We start from the raw sequence: 19,856 nt of genomic DNA, 5'->3' as shown, positions 1-19,856 counted from the left end.
GAAGCCTCGTGAATTCCCAGGCAGTCATACTTTCTGAGATGCAGACAGAGTATTTGCCAGGGTGTTTTTTGGTGAGGAAGACTGATTATCTGTGGATACAGCATGCAGGTCGTGGCATGACGTGAGACAAAATCACACAAGAATGTCTCTGTTGGGTTTTGCTCAGGCTTAAATTGGTCTAAGAAAGTTCAATTCCATTATGTAATTGTGCTTGTCTCAGCAAGGTTCTGAGTAGAAATCAGATGGATTTCATCCCAGGGTCTGAGTTTCACAGCAGAGGAACTTGACTTCCATTACTGTTAGTTGGGAAGTGAGCAGAGTGGATCAGCTATTTGAGATTTGATTCTGGAAGAAATCTATCTTGTGCATGATGAAGCATAAAATTTTATAAAGTTACTGCCTTCACTAAAAAGAATTTTCGTATTTGTGTTTTGTTCATAACTTAATATCCCACATATAATTGGAAATAATGGATTTGCTTGGAAATAAATCAAGCAGGACTAAGATTTTCTGAATCTTTTTAGAGTAACAGCCTCTCTAAGAAGCAGGGTAGAGTTGCCAAAAATGCTTTGTGTTTAGTTTCATTCTCTTTCTGTTTATAGAACAGATGTGCAAATTCAGACCACAAATGCCTGTAGGAAAGAAGAAGTTTCTTAGATCATCTTGTAAAACACCTTATTACTGGGATGCTCTGTGTTCTATTGAATGGATGGATTTAAGATAAGCAGGAAGGTATTGTTTGGATCAGCTGCTTCAGTTGTAGGTCTTTATCTCAGCCTGATTTCTTTTGTGCTGTTTGGGTAAGTTGTGCTGCTGGTTTTACAGATGTACTTGCAGAAACAGGAATTCTCTTTCTGAATTTTACATGTTTGGACTGGTCATCTGAAAATGCTGTCCTGGGCAGTTTATGGCTCTGAGGGGAAAATCCAGGTAATAATAGGGAACTTACCTATTTTCTTCCCTGGATAAATAAATCAACTTCTTTTGTGTGAGTAGGTATAGAGCAGACCATGCTGCAGGCAGAAGGAGTCATGGTCTGACTGCGGCATGCAGGTACCAAAAAAAAAAAATGTGATGGAACAAAATCATCTGTCAGGATTAGATTTGTATGGAAAGGCTTCCAGGTGATTGTATTCAGCTAAAAAAATGCCTCTGCCCTCTCCAGTTTGCTTGGAAAGCAGGAAGGCAGAAAAAGCAGTAACTTCAATATGGACCTGTAAATAGTAAAAATAATTGTTATGGCAAAAGGTGGTTTGAAAAGAGGAGTTGTGTGAGTATTAGGAGGTTAGCAGGGTAAAATGGAGCTGGGGCTTTGCTGTGGTGCCTGAAAGATGGCATCTGCTTTCACAGCAGCGTTCCGCCCCGAGCAGGGATCCCTCTGGGATTGGATGGGAAGTGGTAATTTTAGCAGGCGATAAATTGCCCGTGTAAATGTCAACAGAGGAGGAACGGAGAAATTACCGCTGTCGTGTGCTGTAATTTGGTTTACACAACCGGCTGTGGCCGCAACACGGGCAAGCCTGAGATTGAGCGGGGAAATTGAGCGGTTCGGGAGCCAGCTGATGTGTAAGGTTACATTTTGCTGTCCCCTGTAAAGTGCCAGGATGACTCCAGGGCCCTTCCCTCGCCGGGGCCTCGGTTGGCGGTGCCAGGGCCTCGGTTGGCGGTGCTGCAGTTGGCGGTGCCAGGGCCGCGGTTGGCGGTGCCGGGGCCGCGGTTGGCGGTGCTGCAGTTGGCGGGGCCGGGGCCGCGGTTGGCGGTGCCAGGGCCTCGGTTGGCGGTGCTGCAGTTGGCGGTGCCGGGGCCGCAGTTGGCGGTGCTGCGGTTGGCGGGGCCGGGGCCGCGGTTGGCGGTGCTGCAGTTGGCGGTGCCAGGGCCGCGGTTGGCGGGGCCGGGGCCGCGGTTGGCGGTGCCAGGGTGCGGCAGTGCTGCAGGAGGCAAGGCTGCAGCTCCCAGGGGACGGGCTGAGGCTGGAAATGCCAGCTTTAATTGCATTTCCGTGTTAGTGCTGCCATAGTGGCTGCAGCAGGGAAAGTTGCTACGGAGCGTTTGGTAGCAGTAGCTGGAAGCACTAGAGGCTGCGTGTTCAGCTGTAATATCGAGCCACCGTGGGGTTATTTGAGGACACTGCTCGAGGATTAACTCTTACATTGCCTGCTCTGATCTGTCAATGGTAACACTTGCACGCTTTGCTTGTATGTACGGGGGCGTTTTGGTGTTTGATTACACAACTTGAAGTTAACATCGACAGGAAAAGCCAAATGAAATGTAGCTCCTGTAATTTATAAGCTCTATAAAGTTGGAGCTCTTCATTTAGATGTACTCCAGTGCCTGGAGTGTAGGCTCTGGCTGAGGCTGCCCCCTCTGCAGTACAGGCTGTGTGACCACGCAGCCGGGATTAGCAGAGCAGGCTAAAAAGTGATAAATGCCATTCTGATGAATTTCCTGTAGCTCTCCTGAAGGTGACATCCAAGGGCGTGCTTTAAAAACTGCTCAACTTCATTGTGTATTCCATCCAAAATCGAAACAGCTTCTCTGTGGGATGTTCATAATGCACTCGGGCTCTGTGAGTGCTGCATGAGTCAATTGGTTGGTGTCATCTCAAATTCTCCTAAATCAGAAGCTGCAGACAGGGAGTGTGGTGTGTAAAAACACAAAGTGGTCCTTGCCAGTCGTGAATTGGTCTCCTTAAGGATTTGAGAGGTTTCCTTTGGTTTTCCAAGGTTTGTATTTGAAGTGAATGGAAGATTTGTTGTGAATTTGATAGTGTAAAAAACAAAATCTGCCTCCTGTGTTTGGGGATGGTTGTTCCTTAAAATTTCTCTCTTCCAGTCTTGGTCAGGATATTGGCATTACCCTGTGGTTCCTGCCCATTGAGGGCAGCTCTCCTGTAAATGAGGGTATGTAGGATGGGGGAAAAGGGAAGTGTGGACAAAATCCATGTTTTATGTTGCCTAGCAGACCTTTTAACAAGATTTCAGATTAAGTTTACTAAAAGCATATTAATAGGGACCATTACAGGTTGCATTTCCTTTTGGAGAAATACAAAGTATGGTGGATGCTGAATTGGGTTTTGTGTGGGGTAAAGTTGCTTGTATTGAACTTGTCACAAGGAAGGAAACTGAGGCAATTTTTGAACAAAGTGCCAAAACAGGACTTCAGGTGCAGCTTTTCTCAAGAGACATCCAAGCCACTTTCTTTTTTAATTGCCACATAAGGAAGGCAGATGCAAATTAATTCTGTAGGGTGGGGCACCTCTTGGCCCAAGTTGAGTTAACCCCAAACTGTGGCTGGAAGTTGGACCTTGCTACTCCCACCCAGGGGTGTGATGGAGGCTGTCCACCAGTTCAGGGAATTGATTTATTTAAAAAGTAAAGCAAAAGAAGGGAAAGTTTTTGTATCATTCAGCTGGTCAGCTCAGCGAGTGCAGCCTGACGGGGGAGTGGGGTCAGGAGCACAGGATTTTGGGGGAAGGTGGTGTAGGCTCTTTGTGGCAGTGCAGATTTCCCTTCAGTCAGACTTGCTATGGAACCACATGTGTAAGTGTTTTGCTCCACCACCTGAGACAGGCATGGATGCCTTTTGGTCAGCTTTCAGCAGTGGAACCTCTGAACTGGACCTGTTCTCTTGATGGAAAAAGATGGCCTTGTGCAGGGGGTGAGATGTGTGCTACGGAGCCATGAGGAAATAAAATTCTTGAAGGTTCTTGTTTAAATAACCTTCTGTAGGTTATTTAATCTACAGAATCTAATCTAATCAATTCATGCAGAATTGAGGAAAAAATTGCTTCACCTTGCGTAAACTTAGACCTTGTTCTAAAAGTTTAAATTGAGATGGTGCCTCAAGTGACACAATCTGGAATTTTCTGGAAGCACATGCTAGTAAAGATGTTGAAATGAATCAAAGCCAAATCTTCAGGAAAAGACCTGTAAGAACATAGAATCCAACCCTTAACCCAGCACTGCCAGGCCCACCACTAAACCATATCCGCCCAACTTTTAAATACCTCCAGGGCTGGTGGCTCACCTGGTTCCCTGGTCAGCTGTTCCAATGCTTGACAGCACTTTCTGTGAAGAAATTTTTCCTGTCATCTAATCTAAACCTCTCCTGGCACAACTGTTTTCTCTTGTCCTATTGATTGTTATTTGGGAGATGAGGCTGACTTCCCACTTGGCTACAGCCTGTCCAAGGGATGTGAAAGGCTACAGCCTGTCCAACAAATGAAAGGATTTGGAGTCACTGATTTCCTTCCTAGGTGGAAAACCAGTGGAAACAACTCTAAACTGTGTTGCTTTTCAGCTTTATCTTCTGCCTTTGGTAGGATACCTTTGAAAGTATCTGTTTCTGGCAATTACTGGTTGACCCCTCAACCTGGCTGACTCCTCCTTTGGTTGTTTATCAGCATTTGGAGCCCAGGGATGAATCACAGCTACTTCATTGTTGAAATGCTCTGGTTTTCCTCAGTTTACCATACAGATGTTGATTGCTGGGCATGCACACTTTAAGAAATGAAGGATGCTGGATGAGACAGTGGTGAATGAAGCATTGGTCAAACAGATTACACAGGTTCTTGTAGTTGTTGGTTTTTCTGGGTCTGGATTGAAGGCACTTGAGACACTAGTTCATGGCAGACTCAAGTGTTTATTATTATAAATAAAACAGTCTCACAACCATGAGTTCGGCAGGTCTTCATTAGCAAGGCACAAAATGGCCAACAGTCTCTTGTTCCAAGGTCTTTTAAAGCTAAACTATCCAATTAAGAACTGACACCTGGATTATTTTCCTTTTAACCCAATAACTGATCCCACAGAGCTGCAATGGGACTTTTCTACCCAATTACAAAATGCCACCCAAACCCATGGAGAAGGAGGAAGGAGAAGCATGAAGGAGAAACCCAGGACAACACCCTGTGCCCTCCATCTTGCTTCCATCCACAACACACTAAAAATCCCAAACCCTCAATTTCTCACCAAGTGATACACCTACACTGCTCTTGTGGATTCTGGTCTATCTTGAAGTCTGGGAAATTTTCTCCATGAATGAGGGTCAAAGCCAGTGCTCCCCTGGGGGTCAGGGCACCCCAGAGCAGACAGAGAAATATTCCCAGTGCCCTGGGTTTCCACAGCTTCTGAAAGTGCAGATTTTGCATTATGAAGCACAGTATTCCACAAGATGAAGTTAGGACAAGCAAAGGACCAGCTTGAGCCTTGGGGCCTTCTGCAAAAGGGAAGTCTGCAAGAATTTCTTATGGGAGTTCTTGTGTGAATTAGAGAACTTGGGGCTTGATCAAAAGGAGGAAATGTACAGCAGTTTGATTTGGGTGGAATCATCAGGAGTTTGTGGGTAATGCCCAAAGGTTATGAGGCATAAGACTGAGTGCACGATTTCTGAAGGGCTTTTAAGGAATGAAAAATCCTCTGTGACACTTGGAGGGTTAGTTCAGAAAAGTTGTGGTTTGTGTTAAATAGATATCAGCTGCAGAAATCACAATTCCCTGATAGATTATACTTAAATTTTTTTTTTTCTTTCAACACTGTTTTAAATATGACACTAAAATCTCAAAGATTGAGGAGTCAGTATTTCTGGGATGGTTGTCAGTGTTGTTGGGTGTTTTAGATTACAGGAACCAGAACACTGTGTGTGCCAAACCTAGTTGTGTTCTGTGGGATATGGAGTTAAATTAATTTTAATTTGGAAAAAGATGGAATATGTAAGTGGTCCTCAGTGTGTGGATGTAAACATGTGCAAGTGTAACACAAAATTAGGATGTGAAAGTGTCTCTTGACAACGTTGTCTCCAGAGTTAGTGGGATACATCTGTCTAGCTTCAACAACTTGTCAGATTGTATTGCCAAAACTTCATTCAATATGTATGACCTCCTTTAAAGGTACTCTTGCTGTATGCAAAAGAGCTGGGATGCATAATATGTAGGAAAACTCCATTAAATCTGCCCTAAAAACTGTCAAAACAATCAAGCACTTGACATTAATGCAGTAAAGTGTATTTTGCTTCAAGGCTTGTTATTCCATCAATAACAAATTTTTGGTCTTCTGAAATCTGTTTCAAAATTAGCATTTTTTAATTAGAATTGGAAGTTTCTGCTTTGAAATGTGCATATAAACAAGCACCATGTTTCTTAGTGTGCTGAAGTACCTTCATTGCTTTCTTGGAAATGGTGTTTGCTTCTTTTGTATGGTTTGACCCTGGTGAATAAATTCAAAAGGAAGGTGTTGGTTGTGCTGTTTCAACCTTCATATTTTGAGAAAAAAACATCAAAACTCTTCATAAACCTTTTGAAGTTGCTAAACTTAAGTATAAAAATGGTTCAGCTGGAAGGTAATGCAAGTTTTTCTGGGCAGTGAAAGCAGAAAGAATAAGTTGTTTGAATGTTACAAAATCTTGTTCCTTATACAGAGTGTATAGGAGTCTTAGGGCACCTCAGCCTTTTTTCTGCTTCTCCTTCTACAACTGCACATTTTTATTATTTTTATCCCCAAGTGTGGTGATGGGACAGAGGAGGAGCTAATGTGAAACTTGCAGAGCTGTTGGGTTGGTGTGCAGACAGACAAATAGAATGTTCTGCTGTGTCTCCTGAAGCCTGAGCTGACTTTAGGCTCTCTTCAGCTGCAGTTCAATGCTCAGCTGCTTGTCCAAGCTGTGTGGTTGTGTCAGAGGAGCCCTGGGAAGTGAAGTATCCAGCTTGTGTTCTCAAGGGCTTCCTCAGGTGGGGCTGGACTGCTTGACTTGTGAAAAAGTGGAAAAATAATTTATTTTCAGGTTGCAGGCGTCATCCTCATTTATCCTCCTGGGATACTTTCAGAGGGGTTGAGGGAGGATGGGAATGAGGTGGCAGGGGTGAGGTTTTTTTGATTTGTTCTGTGTTTTTCTCCTTCCCTGCAAAGGTCAGAATTCTGTATTGTGATCTTTTAGTACTACATAAAATGAAAACCGGGAATAGGCAAGTATGATTCTTATCCAAAATCTCTTAATTTGAAGCATCTATTGAGCCAACAGATGGATACATGCTGGTTGGGAAGGTAAAGCCAGCTGGCTGCCATGGCAGGCAAGAATTTGATAGTAAGATACAGCAAACAAGGGTTACCTATTCTATCTTCTCTGCCCTGTGGCAAAATCAACCATGTCATGTCATATCTGACAGATCTTTGGCTTAAATTCCCTTCACATTTCCTAAGGTTGGGGGCTTTAATGATTCTTCTGGTATTCTACACAGTGTTATTCTTACCCTGGAGTCTTATTTTTGCCCTGCTGTTTAACCCATGTGCATCAGGCAGAGATTTTGGTATGTTATTGCTTTAAACCTCCCTTGCTGTTGACAGATTGTCCTGTGCATTCAGCAGCCACCCTTGGGTGGATGGGAAGTGTGTAACTGCAGGAGGCTTGCAGCCAGCCTTGCTGGGGAGGGGTTGATGACTAACTGCAGCTGGGTGAAGTGCAAGGCTGTGAAGATGGCATTTAACAGATTGTGCCTTCTTCAACCCTGATAAATAGAGGGGAGGAGCTTCCCTGATCAGCAGAAGTGACATGGAAGGTGCCTGTGCAGTTAATTCAGAGGAGATCTAGAGCTGAAATGGAGAAGAGACAACAGTAACAGCAAAAAGCCATCAGAACCTGGTGGTGTGGAGAGAGCAGCTCAGGCACACACTGGGTTTTATGTTGGTGTGGTCATGTGTAGATCCACTGGGGTAGCACACAAGAAATAGTCAAGGCTCAACAATATGAACATTAATCAAAACTCTGTGTCTACCAGGTGTGGACAGAGATGTGATGGAGTTGACTCTAGGGGGATAAAATATAAGAAAATAAAGATAGTGTAGAAAGTAATCTTACCCCTGAGAAGTTGCAGCTGGGCCAGTTAGCAAAGATCAGGAACAGGCCTGACTTTAACAGGCCACAGCTGTAACCAGTGAGAAGCAGAGTGCTATAAAAGAGTGGGGTGGTGTTGAGAAGGGGACTGGAGTCAGCTGGCTGCTTTGTGAAGAAGAAAGAGTCAATGTCAATGCTCTGAGGAGCTGCCCATGAGAAAGAAGGTCTCAAACTTTTGTGATAAGAAGACAACTGTATGGATCCCCTGCAATAAGATGACAACAGTTGACCATGTCTTGCTCTGCTGGAGGAAGGAGGAGTCAACACAACTCTTTGTCAGTATCCCCAAAGACCGTCCCTGTTCTGTGCTAAGAGGTTTTGGTGCTGCAGGGTTGGTGCTGCAGTGCCTGATGCTTGATGCAGCCTTGGGGGCTCCTCCTGTGTAGGAATAGCAGGTGAATGGTGCTGCTGGCAGCTGTCCATCAGTGTCAGGGTTTATTGGCCACGTGCATTGCTGGTATTGGGTTTGTCAGACCTTGGACCATCAGTGGTGACACAAAGAGCCTGAAACATTGACTGACCACCCAGCAGTTACACACTGCTGCAGAGTGGGGCTGTCTGTTGTTGCCAAGATCTTCTAGTGGTTATTATGCAGCTTGATTTATGTATTATTATAATCTGTTGTACAAGTGGCCTGCACTTGTGGGCTCAAATCAATTGTATCTTCCAGCTTTTGCTGCAGTTGGTGGAGAGCTCTGTGAACTTCCTGCAGAGTAAGGCTGAAACTTCTTAGCAGTAGCTACAGAGTGTGCATCACATGATTTGATTGGATAATGCTACCAAGAGAGGGAATAATACCACTACTCTCCTGTCAGAATTTTGTCAGGAACTTGCCTTCTGCCATCTTATAACAAGGAAAAGAGAAATACATCTCCTACTATTCTTACAATTCCAGGAAACTCTCTGGTCATATGCATTTCAGTAGTACTGCCAAGATGGTCTATTCTTCACCCATTTCAGCTGCTTTTGGTATTACTGGGTGTTACAGTATGCTCAGGGTCATGTTCCTAGACTTGTGTTTGTAAATGATGCCAGGAAAGGTTTAGTGATGTTTTCAAAGCCTTGGCCCTCTGCTTGGTGATGGCTGTGAGCAGGAATTGGTGTGTGGTGGCAGCTGTGAATCCTATGGCTCCAGCCCTCAAGGTCCTTTTTAGGGAAGACCTGCATGTCAGTGGAACTGAGGTCTTTCATCTTGGGAAGGCTTCTCTTTCTCTCTTACTGGTCTGAAAATGCAAGTGAGATTTGTGGAAGGAAGGGTTCATCCTGTTTCCTAACAGAATTTGAAAGTTGAACAGGCCATGTCTGTGCAGAGGGTGGAGAGCTGGTGCTGTGACTGCAGCTGGAAGGATCCTCTTGAAAAAAGAATGGCAGTTTAAGTTGTACATCCCAGAAATCTTTAGCTGCAAAAAGGAAGTGACTGGAATTTGAGAGTTTGATCCCTTGTGTGGAGACCAAAACCTTGAAGATAGAAAAGGGAAATGCATGGAATGTATTAAAGCAAGATAGATGTGTGATTTCTCATGATATAGCATTTAAAAATGATTTAATGATGAAACGATGGCAATTCCTGACAGGATCTTTCAAAGACATTTCATTTCATGTTGTACATACCCAATGATCCAAGGAAAGGTCAAGTTTATTCAAACACCTTATGACCTGCTTGAAGTGTGTACAGGGAGAGAGGACTTGGGTTCTACCCAGCAGCAGAAGTTGAATTTTGCCCCTTTGGAGAGGAAGTCAGCACAAATTTCAGGCTCTTTACCTTTAGGTGTGTCATAAACTGCAATGTTAGGGTCTGATCTTTAAGCTTAATAAACTTCCCTTTAGGAGTTGTTAGGGTTTAACCCATTGGGCAGCTGAACACCACACAGCCCTTCATTCACCTCCACAGTGGGACTGGGGACACAGCTGGGGAAAAAGATAAAATGGAATTGGGATAAAGACATTTTAACAGGACGGAAAAGGAAAGGTAAATGATAGTAATGGTAGCAAAATATACAAGTGATGCACAAAGCAGTTGCTCACCACCCACCTACCAATGCCATTGAATTTCTGCTGCCACCTGAGATATTTTAAGCCTTGTGCTGTGGGAAGGTGCTGCAGGGATGCACAGTTTCTGCAGGAAGTCTGAAAGGGATACAGAGGATGATATTTATCTGAGAAATACAGGTTGACTGTCTGGGGTAGGAATGTCTGAATTTCCTTTGCAGTTAAGGAACACCAGAATGCAGCTCCCCTGACCTGTTTGAAGCATGTATTCCATGGCCTGGTGAGGTATATGCCACAGAGGTTGTTTTGGTTTTTGGGTTTTTTTGGAAGCTTTGTAACACCTTTTCCCATCTTTGACAACTGACAGTAAACACATGGAATTAAAATTCCTGTAACTTATACAAAGGGAAACAGGAGGAAAGCTGCAGCCTGGTGCTTTCCTGCCAGCAAGGGTAGCAAGCAGAGGTAACTGGACTGTGTGCTAAAATGACTAAAAGATTTCTTGACAGTTCTTTGCTGTAGTTACTGACTTTATTAGAGACAAAATGGACTGCCTGGAAGTGTAAGCCATTGCAGGAATGCAACGGAATTTTTCCCCACATACTTGCTTGGACATGTGATACATTGCAACACAGTTTAAGTGAGCACTGAGGGATGAGCACTGCTGTAGGATGGAACAAGCCTGCTGCTAAATATCAGGGAATAAAGCACATGCTCTCTTCTTGCTTTCTTTACAGGAAATATGATCTAGATAGCATTAGAACCCTTGGCTTGTGTTCAGAAGGCTGCTGACCTAGCAAAGGCCTGCAAGTACTCCTGTGAGTGTGGCTGATTGCTTTGAAATCTGAAGAAAATAAAGGAAGCCATGTGGCTTTGTTTCTAAATGGCTGCTCTCAGATTTCCTCTGGCTTGCAGAGGAATACCTTTGATAAACCTCAAGAAGATTGTGCAATGCAGATGGAAGGGAAACAAGCATCTCCCAGCAGGCTCATGCTCTGGGGTGTTACAGACCATCATGAGAAACTCCTCCTTTACAGCAGAAGTAGTTCTTGCTACAAAACCTTGCTTTAGACTTCAAATGTATTTCCTTAGATGCTAATTTAAAAAAAATAGAGCAGGAGAAGGCAGGGAAGAGTTGTAGCAACAAGATAGAGTGCCAAAGAAGGTAAAGAAGAACTTTGGTTGTTCTGAAAAGCTCATCTGCTCTTTGGTTTGTCATAAAGGGTTCTGCAGTGTTTGAAGCTCCTTATCACATCACCAGAAGATGTGTCATTGAGGTCCTGCAACTTTCACTCCTTCAGAACTACAACCTTTAGTCTGTCCTCCAGAAAGCTCAGAGGGCATGTTGAGAGAGGAGAGCTACCAACTACCACTCTGTTGCAAATCAAGCACGAGTACCATGAGCAAGTGCAGGAATTGAGGAAGAGTTTTGTCTCTAAGCATCAGAAAATATTTTTCTAATCCTGTTACTATAATGCTGACATCACGAGGGAATCACTACAAAAATGTATAAAACTACAGCTCGCTGTAGATGTTTATTTAATTCCTCACAATTAAAAGTCTAATAGAATTTAGTTGCATCTGAGTAAAACACAAACTACTCATTGTATTTCTGTCTCCAGAGATTTAGAAACAGAATTCGTTATTGACCCAGATGGATCATTTTTATAGTCATTAGACTAATTCACCAAATACAAAGCAATGATCAGCAAAACAGGAACTACACAGCCATAATTAGTACCTGGGGGGGTGTCTTAATTAACTATAGAAAGTTGCTAACGATGTGGCCTGAGATGAATGATGAGCTAGTGATGGGTTCTGAGATAGTCTGCAATCTTGTGAGAGGATCTTTGTCAGAGAGAGATGCTGTAAATCCTCTTGCAACCCAGTCAATCTCCCTTAGCTCCAGGAAGTCGTTCAGTCCCACTCTGTGCTCTGAGGATGGATCATCTGCACTATGGAAGTGCCAGTGTCTCCATTTTGTGCATCTTGGGATTGTGAATCAAAGAAGATAAAGATCCCAACATTCAAGTTAAATCAGGTGTATCTTTTGGTATGAAAATTTGATCTCTGTGCAGTGCAGTAAGTTGAATGTGCTGCCAGATTTACCTAATTTGATGTGACTGACAACATTTCATTATGAAATTTGTTGTGTGCTTTTTGTGACAAAGCCTAAAGTAGTTTGTTTTGTAGGAAGACTGGGTAGACCTAAGGAGACTAACTAGGTAAGTCTAGTTACTAAGCTGGTCTAGAGACTAGCTTGGGTAAGGTGCTGTGCTTGTGGTAGGAGTAGATGAGATGCTGGCAGCTGTTCAGTGTTGAATGATTATGCAAACCACATAACTATGCATTTTAATAGCAAAAGATGGGTTAAAGAAACTGCATGTACACTGCCAACAGAGCTGCAGCTCCTCAGTAGCTGTTGTTCTTGAGCAGGACAAACTGTTTACTGATGGCTTGTGTGGGCAGTTGCAGGGATTGAGAAACCCTTCCTGTTGAGATAAGCTGCTCTGTGCTGCCCTGCTTGCACAATGCCCTGCTTGTGGAGCTGTTGTTTGACTGATTCGCTGCCTGCTTGCATCATTTCTGTCTCCTGGGCTTGGGGAGAAGTTTGGCTGCCGATGAGGGTTTAATCTGGGCTTTCCCTATGTCTGTTGCAAGGAGGGCAGGGTGTGAGATGGGGACAGCAGGCAGGTGGTGGTGCACAGAAGGGGGGCATGACCTCTTTGGGGAGGCCAGCTGTCCTGAGCCCACCCAGGCTCTGTTGCTCATCTCCTTGGTAAACTGCCTAGTGTTGTAAAGCTTGAATTTTAAGGCTAGATTATAAATACCACAGCTCTTGTCCAAGTAGTAAAAAGATGAGTAAAACGCAATTTGGCAATTGTTTTGCCTTGACAATTGCAATGGCATTTGAAACTGATGTGCTATGATGGCACTAGTCAGAGTGCTTATGCATCCTCTTTATGGTGCAAGTGGTCTAGTGTATGAACAGAAACACAACAGCTTTAGTTTTTGAACTGGATTTCTGTCTGAAAATCTGCTCCTTTTCTGTTTTGACAGTGGAAAACTCTTTTCTTTACCACTCTCACATAATACCATAAATAATGAATTGTGTATGCAAATACACTTTGGGTACTTCTGGACAGCTTAAGCTGAGTTTTCAGTTACCTGGGACTCATATTCTAAACTTTCCTGAAACCCATTTCTTGCAGCCCTTCCCTTCTGTGCCGTTCTTTCAGGGAGAGTCAGTAAACTTGGAGGATTTTGCTTACAACTCTGCCATGGAGTACCTGGGACTTTGAGTTCCTGTAGCAAAGCTCTGCACCCAGCTTCCAGCCTTGCTTCAGCTCATATCACTTCTCCCTTTGCTATCAATGGATATTTATTTTCTTGAAACTCAAATACAGTGGATATCTTGAATTTACCAGCATGGAGGATGCTACAAGGAGAAGCTTAGCAAACTGCAAAAATGTGTGGCTGCATTCCAAAGGAGAATGTTAGAGCTGAGCCTCTTTGAGGTGTGCACCCTTGAGAAATCAGCTAATGAAGCCTCTGCTGCTGGTGTCAGACTCGCTGGTGCTGCTGAGGCTGAATGTGCCCGTGGTGCCTGCAGATGCAGACAGCCTGTGTTCCCTGCTGTGCCCCCAGATGGAGTTGGCAATTGGCAGGGCAGTTGTGTTTGTGTTGCAATCCTTGCTGAAAGCCTTGCCTGATCTCTCTGGGGCAAGAGCAGATAGGAGCTAAACTGTCAGCTCGATTTTCCACTCTGTCCATGAGCATAGGTCAAAGACCTGGAATAAAACCTGTGGGGCAAAGTTCAAGCCAAGCTGTTGGTCACAGGTTCTGCCTGCTGCTTGCTCATGGGCTGAGACACGGGGTGTTAATGACTCATGGTTTAGATTTCTGTGTCCATGGAAGCCTTGGTTCAGTGGGATACAGTTGCCTGCACTTCCCCGAGGGGTAGGTGCTGAATCCCAGACTGGAGAGTTTCCCTGTGCCTCGTGATCATGAACACATCATTACTGCAAAGCTTGTTATAAAGCTTGGAGGAATTTAGGAGGAGAGTGTTGGAACACGGGTTTTATCTGTTTCCTCTTCTGTCACTGTTAGGAGGAAAGCAGTAATTAATACAGCTGGGTGTGAAATGCAGCATTTTCTGTTGGCTCTGACTTCTTTCTGCTATTCAGTTTCCAGGCTTAGCACAGACAGAAGGCAGCAGTCAAGTCTTTCAGTTAGTTCAGAATCCTTCTTAGGAGGAAAAAAGTTCACTTATAATCTTTACTGAATTTAGTTCTCTTACCTTGAGGATCTAACAGCCTAATATAGGGGTAGTTAACCTTTTCTTTTTTAAATGGAGTGCTTAATGTGCTGGTATTGGCAAAGAATCTGGGAGCATGAACTGTGGGTAGCAACTTCATAAGTTTATAGCTAAAGGAGAAATAGCTTGGAAGTTTGCTCACTTTCTAAATGGTGTCCAAAATACACAGTTTCAGAAAGTTCCTGGGAGGCACAGTTTCAGTCCTTAATCTGATTTTATTGGGATGATTTGGGGGTAGGGTGTGTGTCCCTTGCTGGGGGAACGCAAGTGAAATTTAAAGTGAAATGTCCTCTGTCAACTCGTGCATTGTGAGGATGACACTTTCATGATAAGAAGACCAGGAAATGTATCTTAAGAACTTGATGTTAGAAAAAGCAACTTGATAAAATCTTGGTGATGGTTGGTCTTTGTGGGGTTTGTCTGGAAATCTTTTTAGCGTTGTTTCTTGAATAAGCTGATGATTGATAGGAGAGAGCAAAGGGGTAAACATGGCAGAGAATGAAATGGAAGACAGTTTTTTTAATATCTCCTGAAGGAATGCTTAGGAAAGAACATTTTCGGAGTTCTGGAAGTGGGCAGTTTTTTTACCCAAAGCAATTTATTCTTTTAAACAATGATACTGTATATTTCCACCACAATGTTGCTTACTTGAGAGGTCATTGAGAGGTTTCCACTGAGTCGGGTGGTTTTGAGTCAAAATTTTAACTTGAGGTTGTATTATGTTTGTGCTTCTTGATGGTGAAAAGAGTATAAAGGAGCATGAAGAATGTGCTCGTGTCCAAAGCAGCTAATGCACTTGGCAATCTCTGTAAGAGGGTATTTGTCCAGTAAACATAATGTAATAGGATCTAGGAGATTCCCAGATGTACATGATGTGCTGTAATGGAAATTGTGTTAAGGCTTCAGTAATGCTTTGAGAAGTCTTCAGTTGCAGAGCTTTAAAGGTGCTTTTTATGGTCAATGTATGTGATTCGCCATCTTATAAAATATTTCAAGACTAAATGAATTCCCATTTTTTCAGTTTGCTACGAAGTTCAGTGCTTTGCATTACTCTTGAAGTGAAATGGGGAATGTTGTCTTCTAAAGTAGCAGTTAAATGGCTTTAAAGAAAAATCCAATTATGTCACTTCAGTCACTGCTTAAAATACAGCATCCACTGGCCTGTTGTGGTGTGGCAGTGGGAGATTAATAGGAGAGTATATTGGTCTCAAGAATTTTGAGATCATCCTTTTGTCATGGGAAATCTGTCCAGTCTCCTAGTAAAACCAAATTTGGCTAATTCGATCCAAGTTTTCTCTGTGGTTACTGAAAATTATTTTGAATTTTACTTGCGTCTTGACAGAAAAACGTTCCAAGTATATCAGTTTGTTAAATTTAGTTCTATGAGGATCGTGCAGTGCTGCTTTTAGATTCCTTTTAAACTGGAGGAATAATTTAAATTATGCCCTGTTAAAACAAAAGCAGAACATATGCTGAGTAGCTTTTGCAGTGCTTTTTATATGTTCAGGAGACCCAGTTACTAGAAATAGGCACTTAAATTAAAAATAGGTCAGTTGTCATGTATAGATAGTTTAAATGAACCACGCAGAGCTCACATTGGATAGATAAAAAATTGGTGTATCTACTGGAAAGCAGTGAAGTGATAACAAGCAGATGATTTTGTTTCATTCCAGATTTTTCTTTCCTTTGCTTTACAGGAAAATCTTCACTGACGATCCAGTTTGTGGAAGGACAGTTTGTTGATTCATATGATCCAACCATAGAGAACAGTAAGTAAATAACTGCCAAGCTCCTCTTCTGCACCAAACTAATTTATATCAGAAACCATTGGGGTTATACATATTACTTGTGTGGGTATTTACATATTAACATTAAAGTCCATTAATTACCACAGAAGTTTTATTATTCTTTGAACCAATACTACATTGCTGCACCATGGAAATCACTGTGTGCACATTTCTCCAAACAGCTGAACTTTTAACATTAAATGAAGAGATACCTAATGAATCTGGCTAAAATGCACCTCCCTATGTTTTGTGTGTTGTTGAGCATCTGCTTCCCCTAATGTACTTGTGGCACTTTAAATCTTTACATCACACTATATGAAAATGTGCCACCAAATACAAATACAAAAATTCCAGCGTCTCACATAAGGTCAGTACACCCAGATGAACAGAAAGCCAGCAATACCCATCAGGATTAAACCACTTAGAAGGTAGGCTATGATAGCATGATAATCTTTTCAATTCCTCCTTTCCAGCAGCTGGATAACAAGGCTGCTACACAATCAGCTTGCTGCAAATACTGGGTATTTGACTTCTCAAGTGTTTTTTTTCCTCTTAGCAGTTCTTTTAAACATAATTTTAGTACCTTTGTGAGTAGCTGGCATAGCAGGTGAGTAAAGACACTAATGCTAAAATGCTGCCAAGAGGAAAAAGTCATTTCAGAGGTTACCTGGCGTTCATTACAATCCAGCCACCTCTTTCTGAGCTAGCAGTGCCCATAAAGTACTTGAACAACTGCAGTGCTGGGCTGAGTAATTTGATCATGTTGGCTTACTTTAGTCATGAGGCAAATGAAAGTGGTTTCATGACCATAGCTCTGGGGTTCTTGTGTTTTAATGACTTGTGTAGCACACATTTTTAGTGTTTTGAACTTCTTCAGTAGGATGTTAAGCCTGTGTAATGATACTCTGGAAGTTTGAATGAAGCAATCAGCAGAACAAGGGTTTTTTTTAAATATATATATATGTGGTACATAATTACAAATCAGTAGCTATCAGGATATTTTACTTGGAATGATTTTATTGCTTAGAACTAAAATTCAAATGCTACTTTTTGAGAAACTCTATATTTGCTTTATATTTTAAGTCAGACTGGATAATTTGGCCCTTGGTCTGAATGTTAGCTCTTATACAGATATTAATACTAATACTTTCCATCATCCTTTTCTACTTTATTTGAATTATAAGTCAGGTATGTCTTGAATTAAGGCTGCTAGCAAAATACTGGGGTTTGAGTTTCTGTGTTTATAATCTTAATTCATTTGGGGCAGGTTATTTTTCACTGTCTGTGCCATATAAATGCAAATTATTTAAAGTAATCTTTTAGTTATATGCAGCTGCATGTGAATGAAGAAAGACTGAGAGACATGGAGTCAAAGTCTTTGCAAAATACTGAATCTGTGTCTTGTTTTAGGATTTTGACACATTGGTACAAGATTTGTTTTGTTTCATCCTTAACTTGTTGTCTGTAGCTGCTGTTTGTAACTCTGTGTGTGTCACAACTTCAGCATTTCTGAACCATACAAAAGTAGCCTGCTGGTGAATTTTGCTCTTATTTGACTCTCCTGGTCTGCACTGTGTGCTTGATCTGAATTGTGAAGATTTGTTGGGAGGGGGCATCTTGAAAAGCCTTAACTTTTCAGTTGGTTTCTTTCTTGTTTGGAAAATAAACATTATTCATTTGGTGTAAGTCTTGTGATCTGTGGCATGGCTGGGGGAGTTTGCTTTCTGAAAGGTAGAGAGTTGAAGGGTCCTTCTGACATCAGAAATTGTTGCTGGGAAATAAAGGTTAAAAAGATAAAAGTTATGCCCTGGGGCTCAAAACAGTGGGAAATCTGTCCCATCTTTAAGTCCCAGAAGGTCTGATAATGTCAAAAATGCTTCTGTGAAGAACAGACAAGAGAACACATTGTAATTTAACACTAACATTCAAAACTTACTGAAAATTTTTTTAAGACATATGTGAAACTGGGTTTGATGGGTTAAGTAAAAAATCATTCTTTTGACTTAAGAATGTAGTACTTTTTTTTTTTTCCTAAATAGAAATCTTTGTTTAGCGAAGTCTTTGAACACTCCCAGCTGTGTTTCTGATTCTGTGTAGGGTCAAAAGATACAAAGTACATGAACAACTCTTAGACTTTTCCTGGCTTGTGATTTGAGATTTGGTGGATGGTGTTGGCAAAAAGGGTTGAAAAGTCCAGGTTCTTATACTATGGACAGTGTTGGAGAATGTTGGTTTTTCCAGGGCATTGTAGTAAGGTGTAAAACCTTTCAGTTTCATCTGGTGGTTGGGTCTACACATGTAACAAAACTTGGACATGAAAAGCATACATAGCAAAGGATAGTCTGGCCTGTGTGATTTCTGTTTTGTCTCCAGAAATTGTTCTTGATAATTTGTTACAGTATTCTATCAGCAATGAGGAAATTATAGGAAGCTGCAGTACTGCTGGTAATACACTTTTTATAATTTTTATCCTCAAATAATAAAACTTGCACAAAATGTTGACCTGCAAAGCTAAACTGTATGTAAGGCAAGCTGTAATCAAACTCTTACAGGAACAAGTTGTGTCATTTATAAGCCTTGAGCAATAGGAGTAAAACCTAATATTGTAGAAACATCAGGTTTTAAGTGTGAGAATCTCTGCCTTTGGAAGTGATAAAAGGAAAATAAGGTACATCAGATTTTCTTTATTGTTTATGAAGGTTAGGACAGCTTCTCTGCTACATTTTCCTTTGCTTATATTACATCAGCACCAGAAGTTAGTTTATTTCTGTTCCTTCTACCAAACTTGTGTGTCAGGAAGAGTAACTTGTATCCTTTTGTGGCAGCAGTGGAGGTGAGAGATAATTGCTTTGGGAAGAGACTTTCCCTGTGTGAATGTCCCAACAGGAGTGACATCTCAATGGATGGCTATTCCTGAGACAGCCAGGTTGAGAAACGAGTGGAGCTGCTGCTTGCAGGGGTGTTGGAAAGAGAAAAAAGATCCCTGGAGAGCAGGAGTGTGTGCAGGGAGTCTGTGTGGGCACTGGGCTGGATGGGGCTCTGCAGGCAGATCAGCTCACATCAACCAAGAGCAGTGCAAATTAAAGTGCAACAATTTTACAGGAATGAAAACTAGAAGCTGAATTTGAAACTCAAATAGGTCAGAAAGATCAGGTAATGAAGATGTGCACTTAACTCCACCCACATCATCTTTGCAGGGGTGTCTTGTGTTGCAAGTAAAATTACTTGAGTGCCCAGGTCTCAAATGCGTCCCCCAAAGCCTGCCTGGCTGCTTTTTGTTTTTGTTGCAGTTATTGAGGGCCTTCTAGCACTGTTTCACAGCTCTGTGTCTTCCTTTCTTCCCTACGTCGCTTCACTAGCTCCCTAAGGAAAGGAACATCTTCCCCCATGCTTCCTGCCTCCATCCCATGTTTTTTAATACAAATGTGAGTAAAAGCATATTAGGAAGGGGCAAAGGGCTGGAGGACCCCTACTAGTATAGGTTTAGATGGGTCTGATAGATAATCTTCAAGGCTAAACTTCTGCCCATGCCTTGGCAACTGCACTGGAAGGGTGAGCTGTGTTTCTCTGGAGCCACTGGTGAGCAGCCTTCTAAGGGGTACAAGTGAGGCTTCTGAGGAAAACTAAAAATAGCTCTCTTGCATCACACATCTCAGTGTTGTGAAAGATGTCCTGGTGGATTAGTGGCAGGCATTGACTTTGGAATGCAGGCAAATAGAAAGAGATGCAGGAGGTGGTAACCAAGGAAAGCTTGGGAGGTGATTGTATTTAGCTACCAGCCATGTTGTGGCAATCGTGTTACAGCACCCTTGTACCTTCCTTCAGTATCACTATGGATCTAAGGGCTGCATTTCTTTGCCTGTTACTGTTTGTTTGGG

General features: G+C 42.3%; 1 protein-coding gene across 1 annotated transcript in view; it reads left to right on the top strand.

The window, feature by feature from the left end:
* The window catches only part of RHEB (Ras homolog, mTORC1 binding), a 39,073-nt gene that overhangs the window by 3,127 nt on the left and 16,090 nt on the right, over window positions 1-19,856 (top strand). The window contains exon 2 of the mRNA XM_058801518.1: window positions 15,889-15,960. Coding sequence (XP_058657501.1) covers window positions 15,889-15,960 — 72 coding nt within the window. The remainder of the gene's footprint in view (window positions 1-15,888; window positions 15,961-19,856) is intronic.

This window comes from Ammospiza caudacuta, chromosome 1, assembly GCF_027887145.1.
Source record: "Ammospiza caudacuta isolate bAmmCau1 chromosome 1, bAmmCau1.pri, whole genome shotgun sequence".
Classification (NCBI taxonomy): domain Eukaryota; kingdom Metazoa; phylum Chordata; class Aves; order Passeriformes; family Passerellidae; genus Ammospiza; species Ammospiza caudacuta.
Note: the sequence above shows the minus strand (reverse complement) of the source record. Positions and strands in the feature narration are given on the sequence as shown.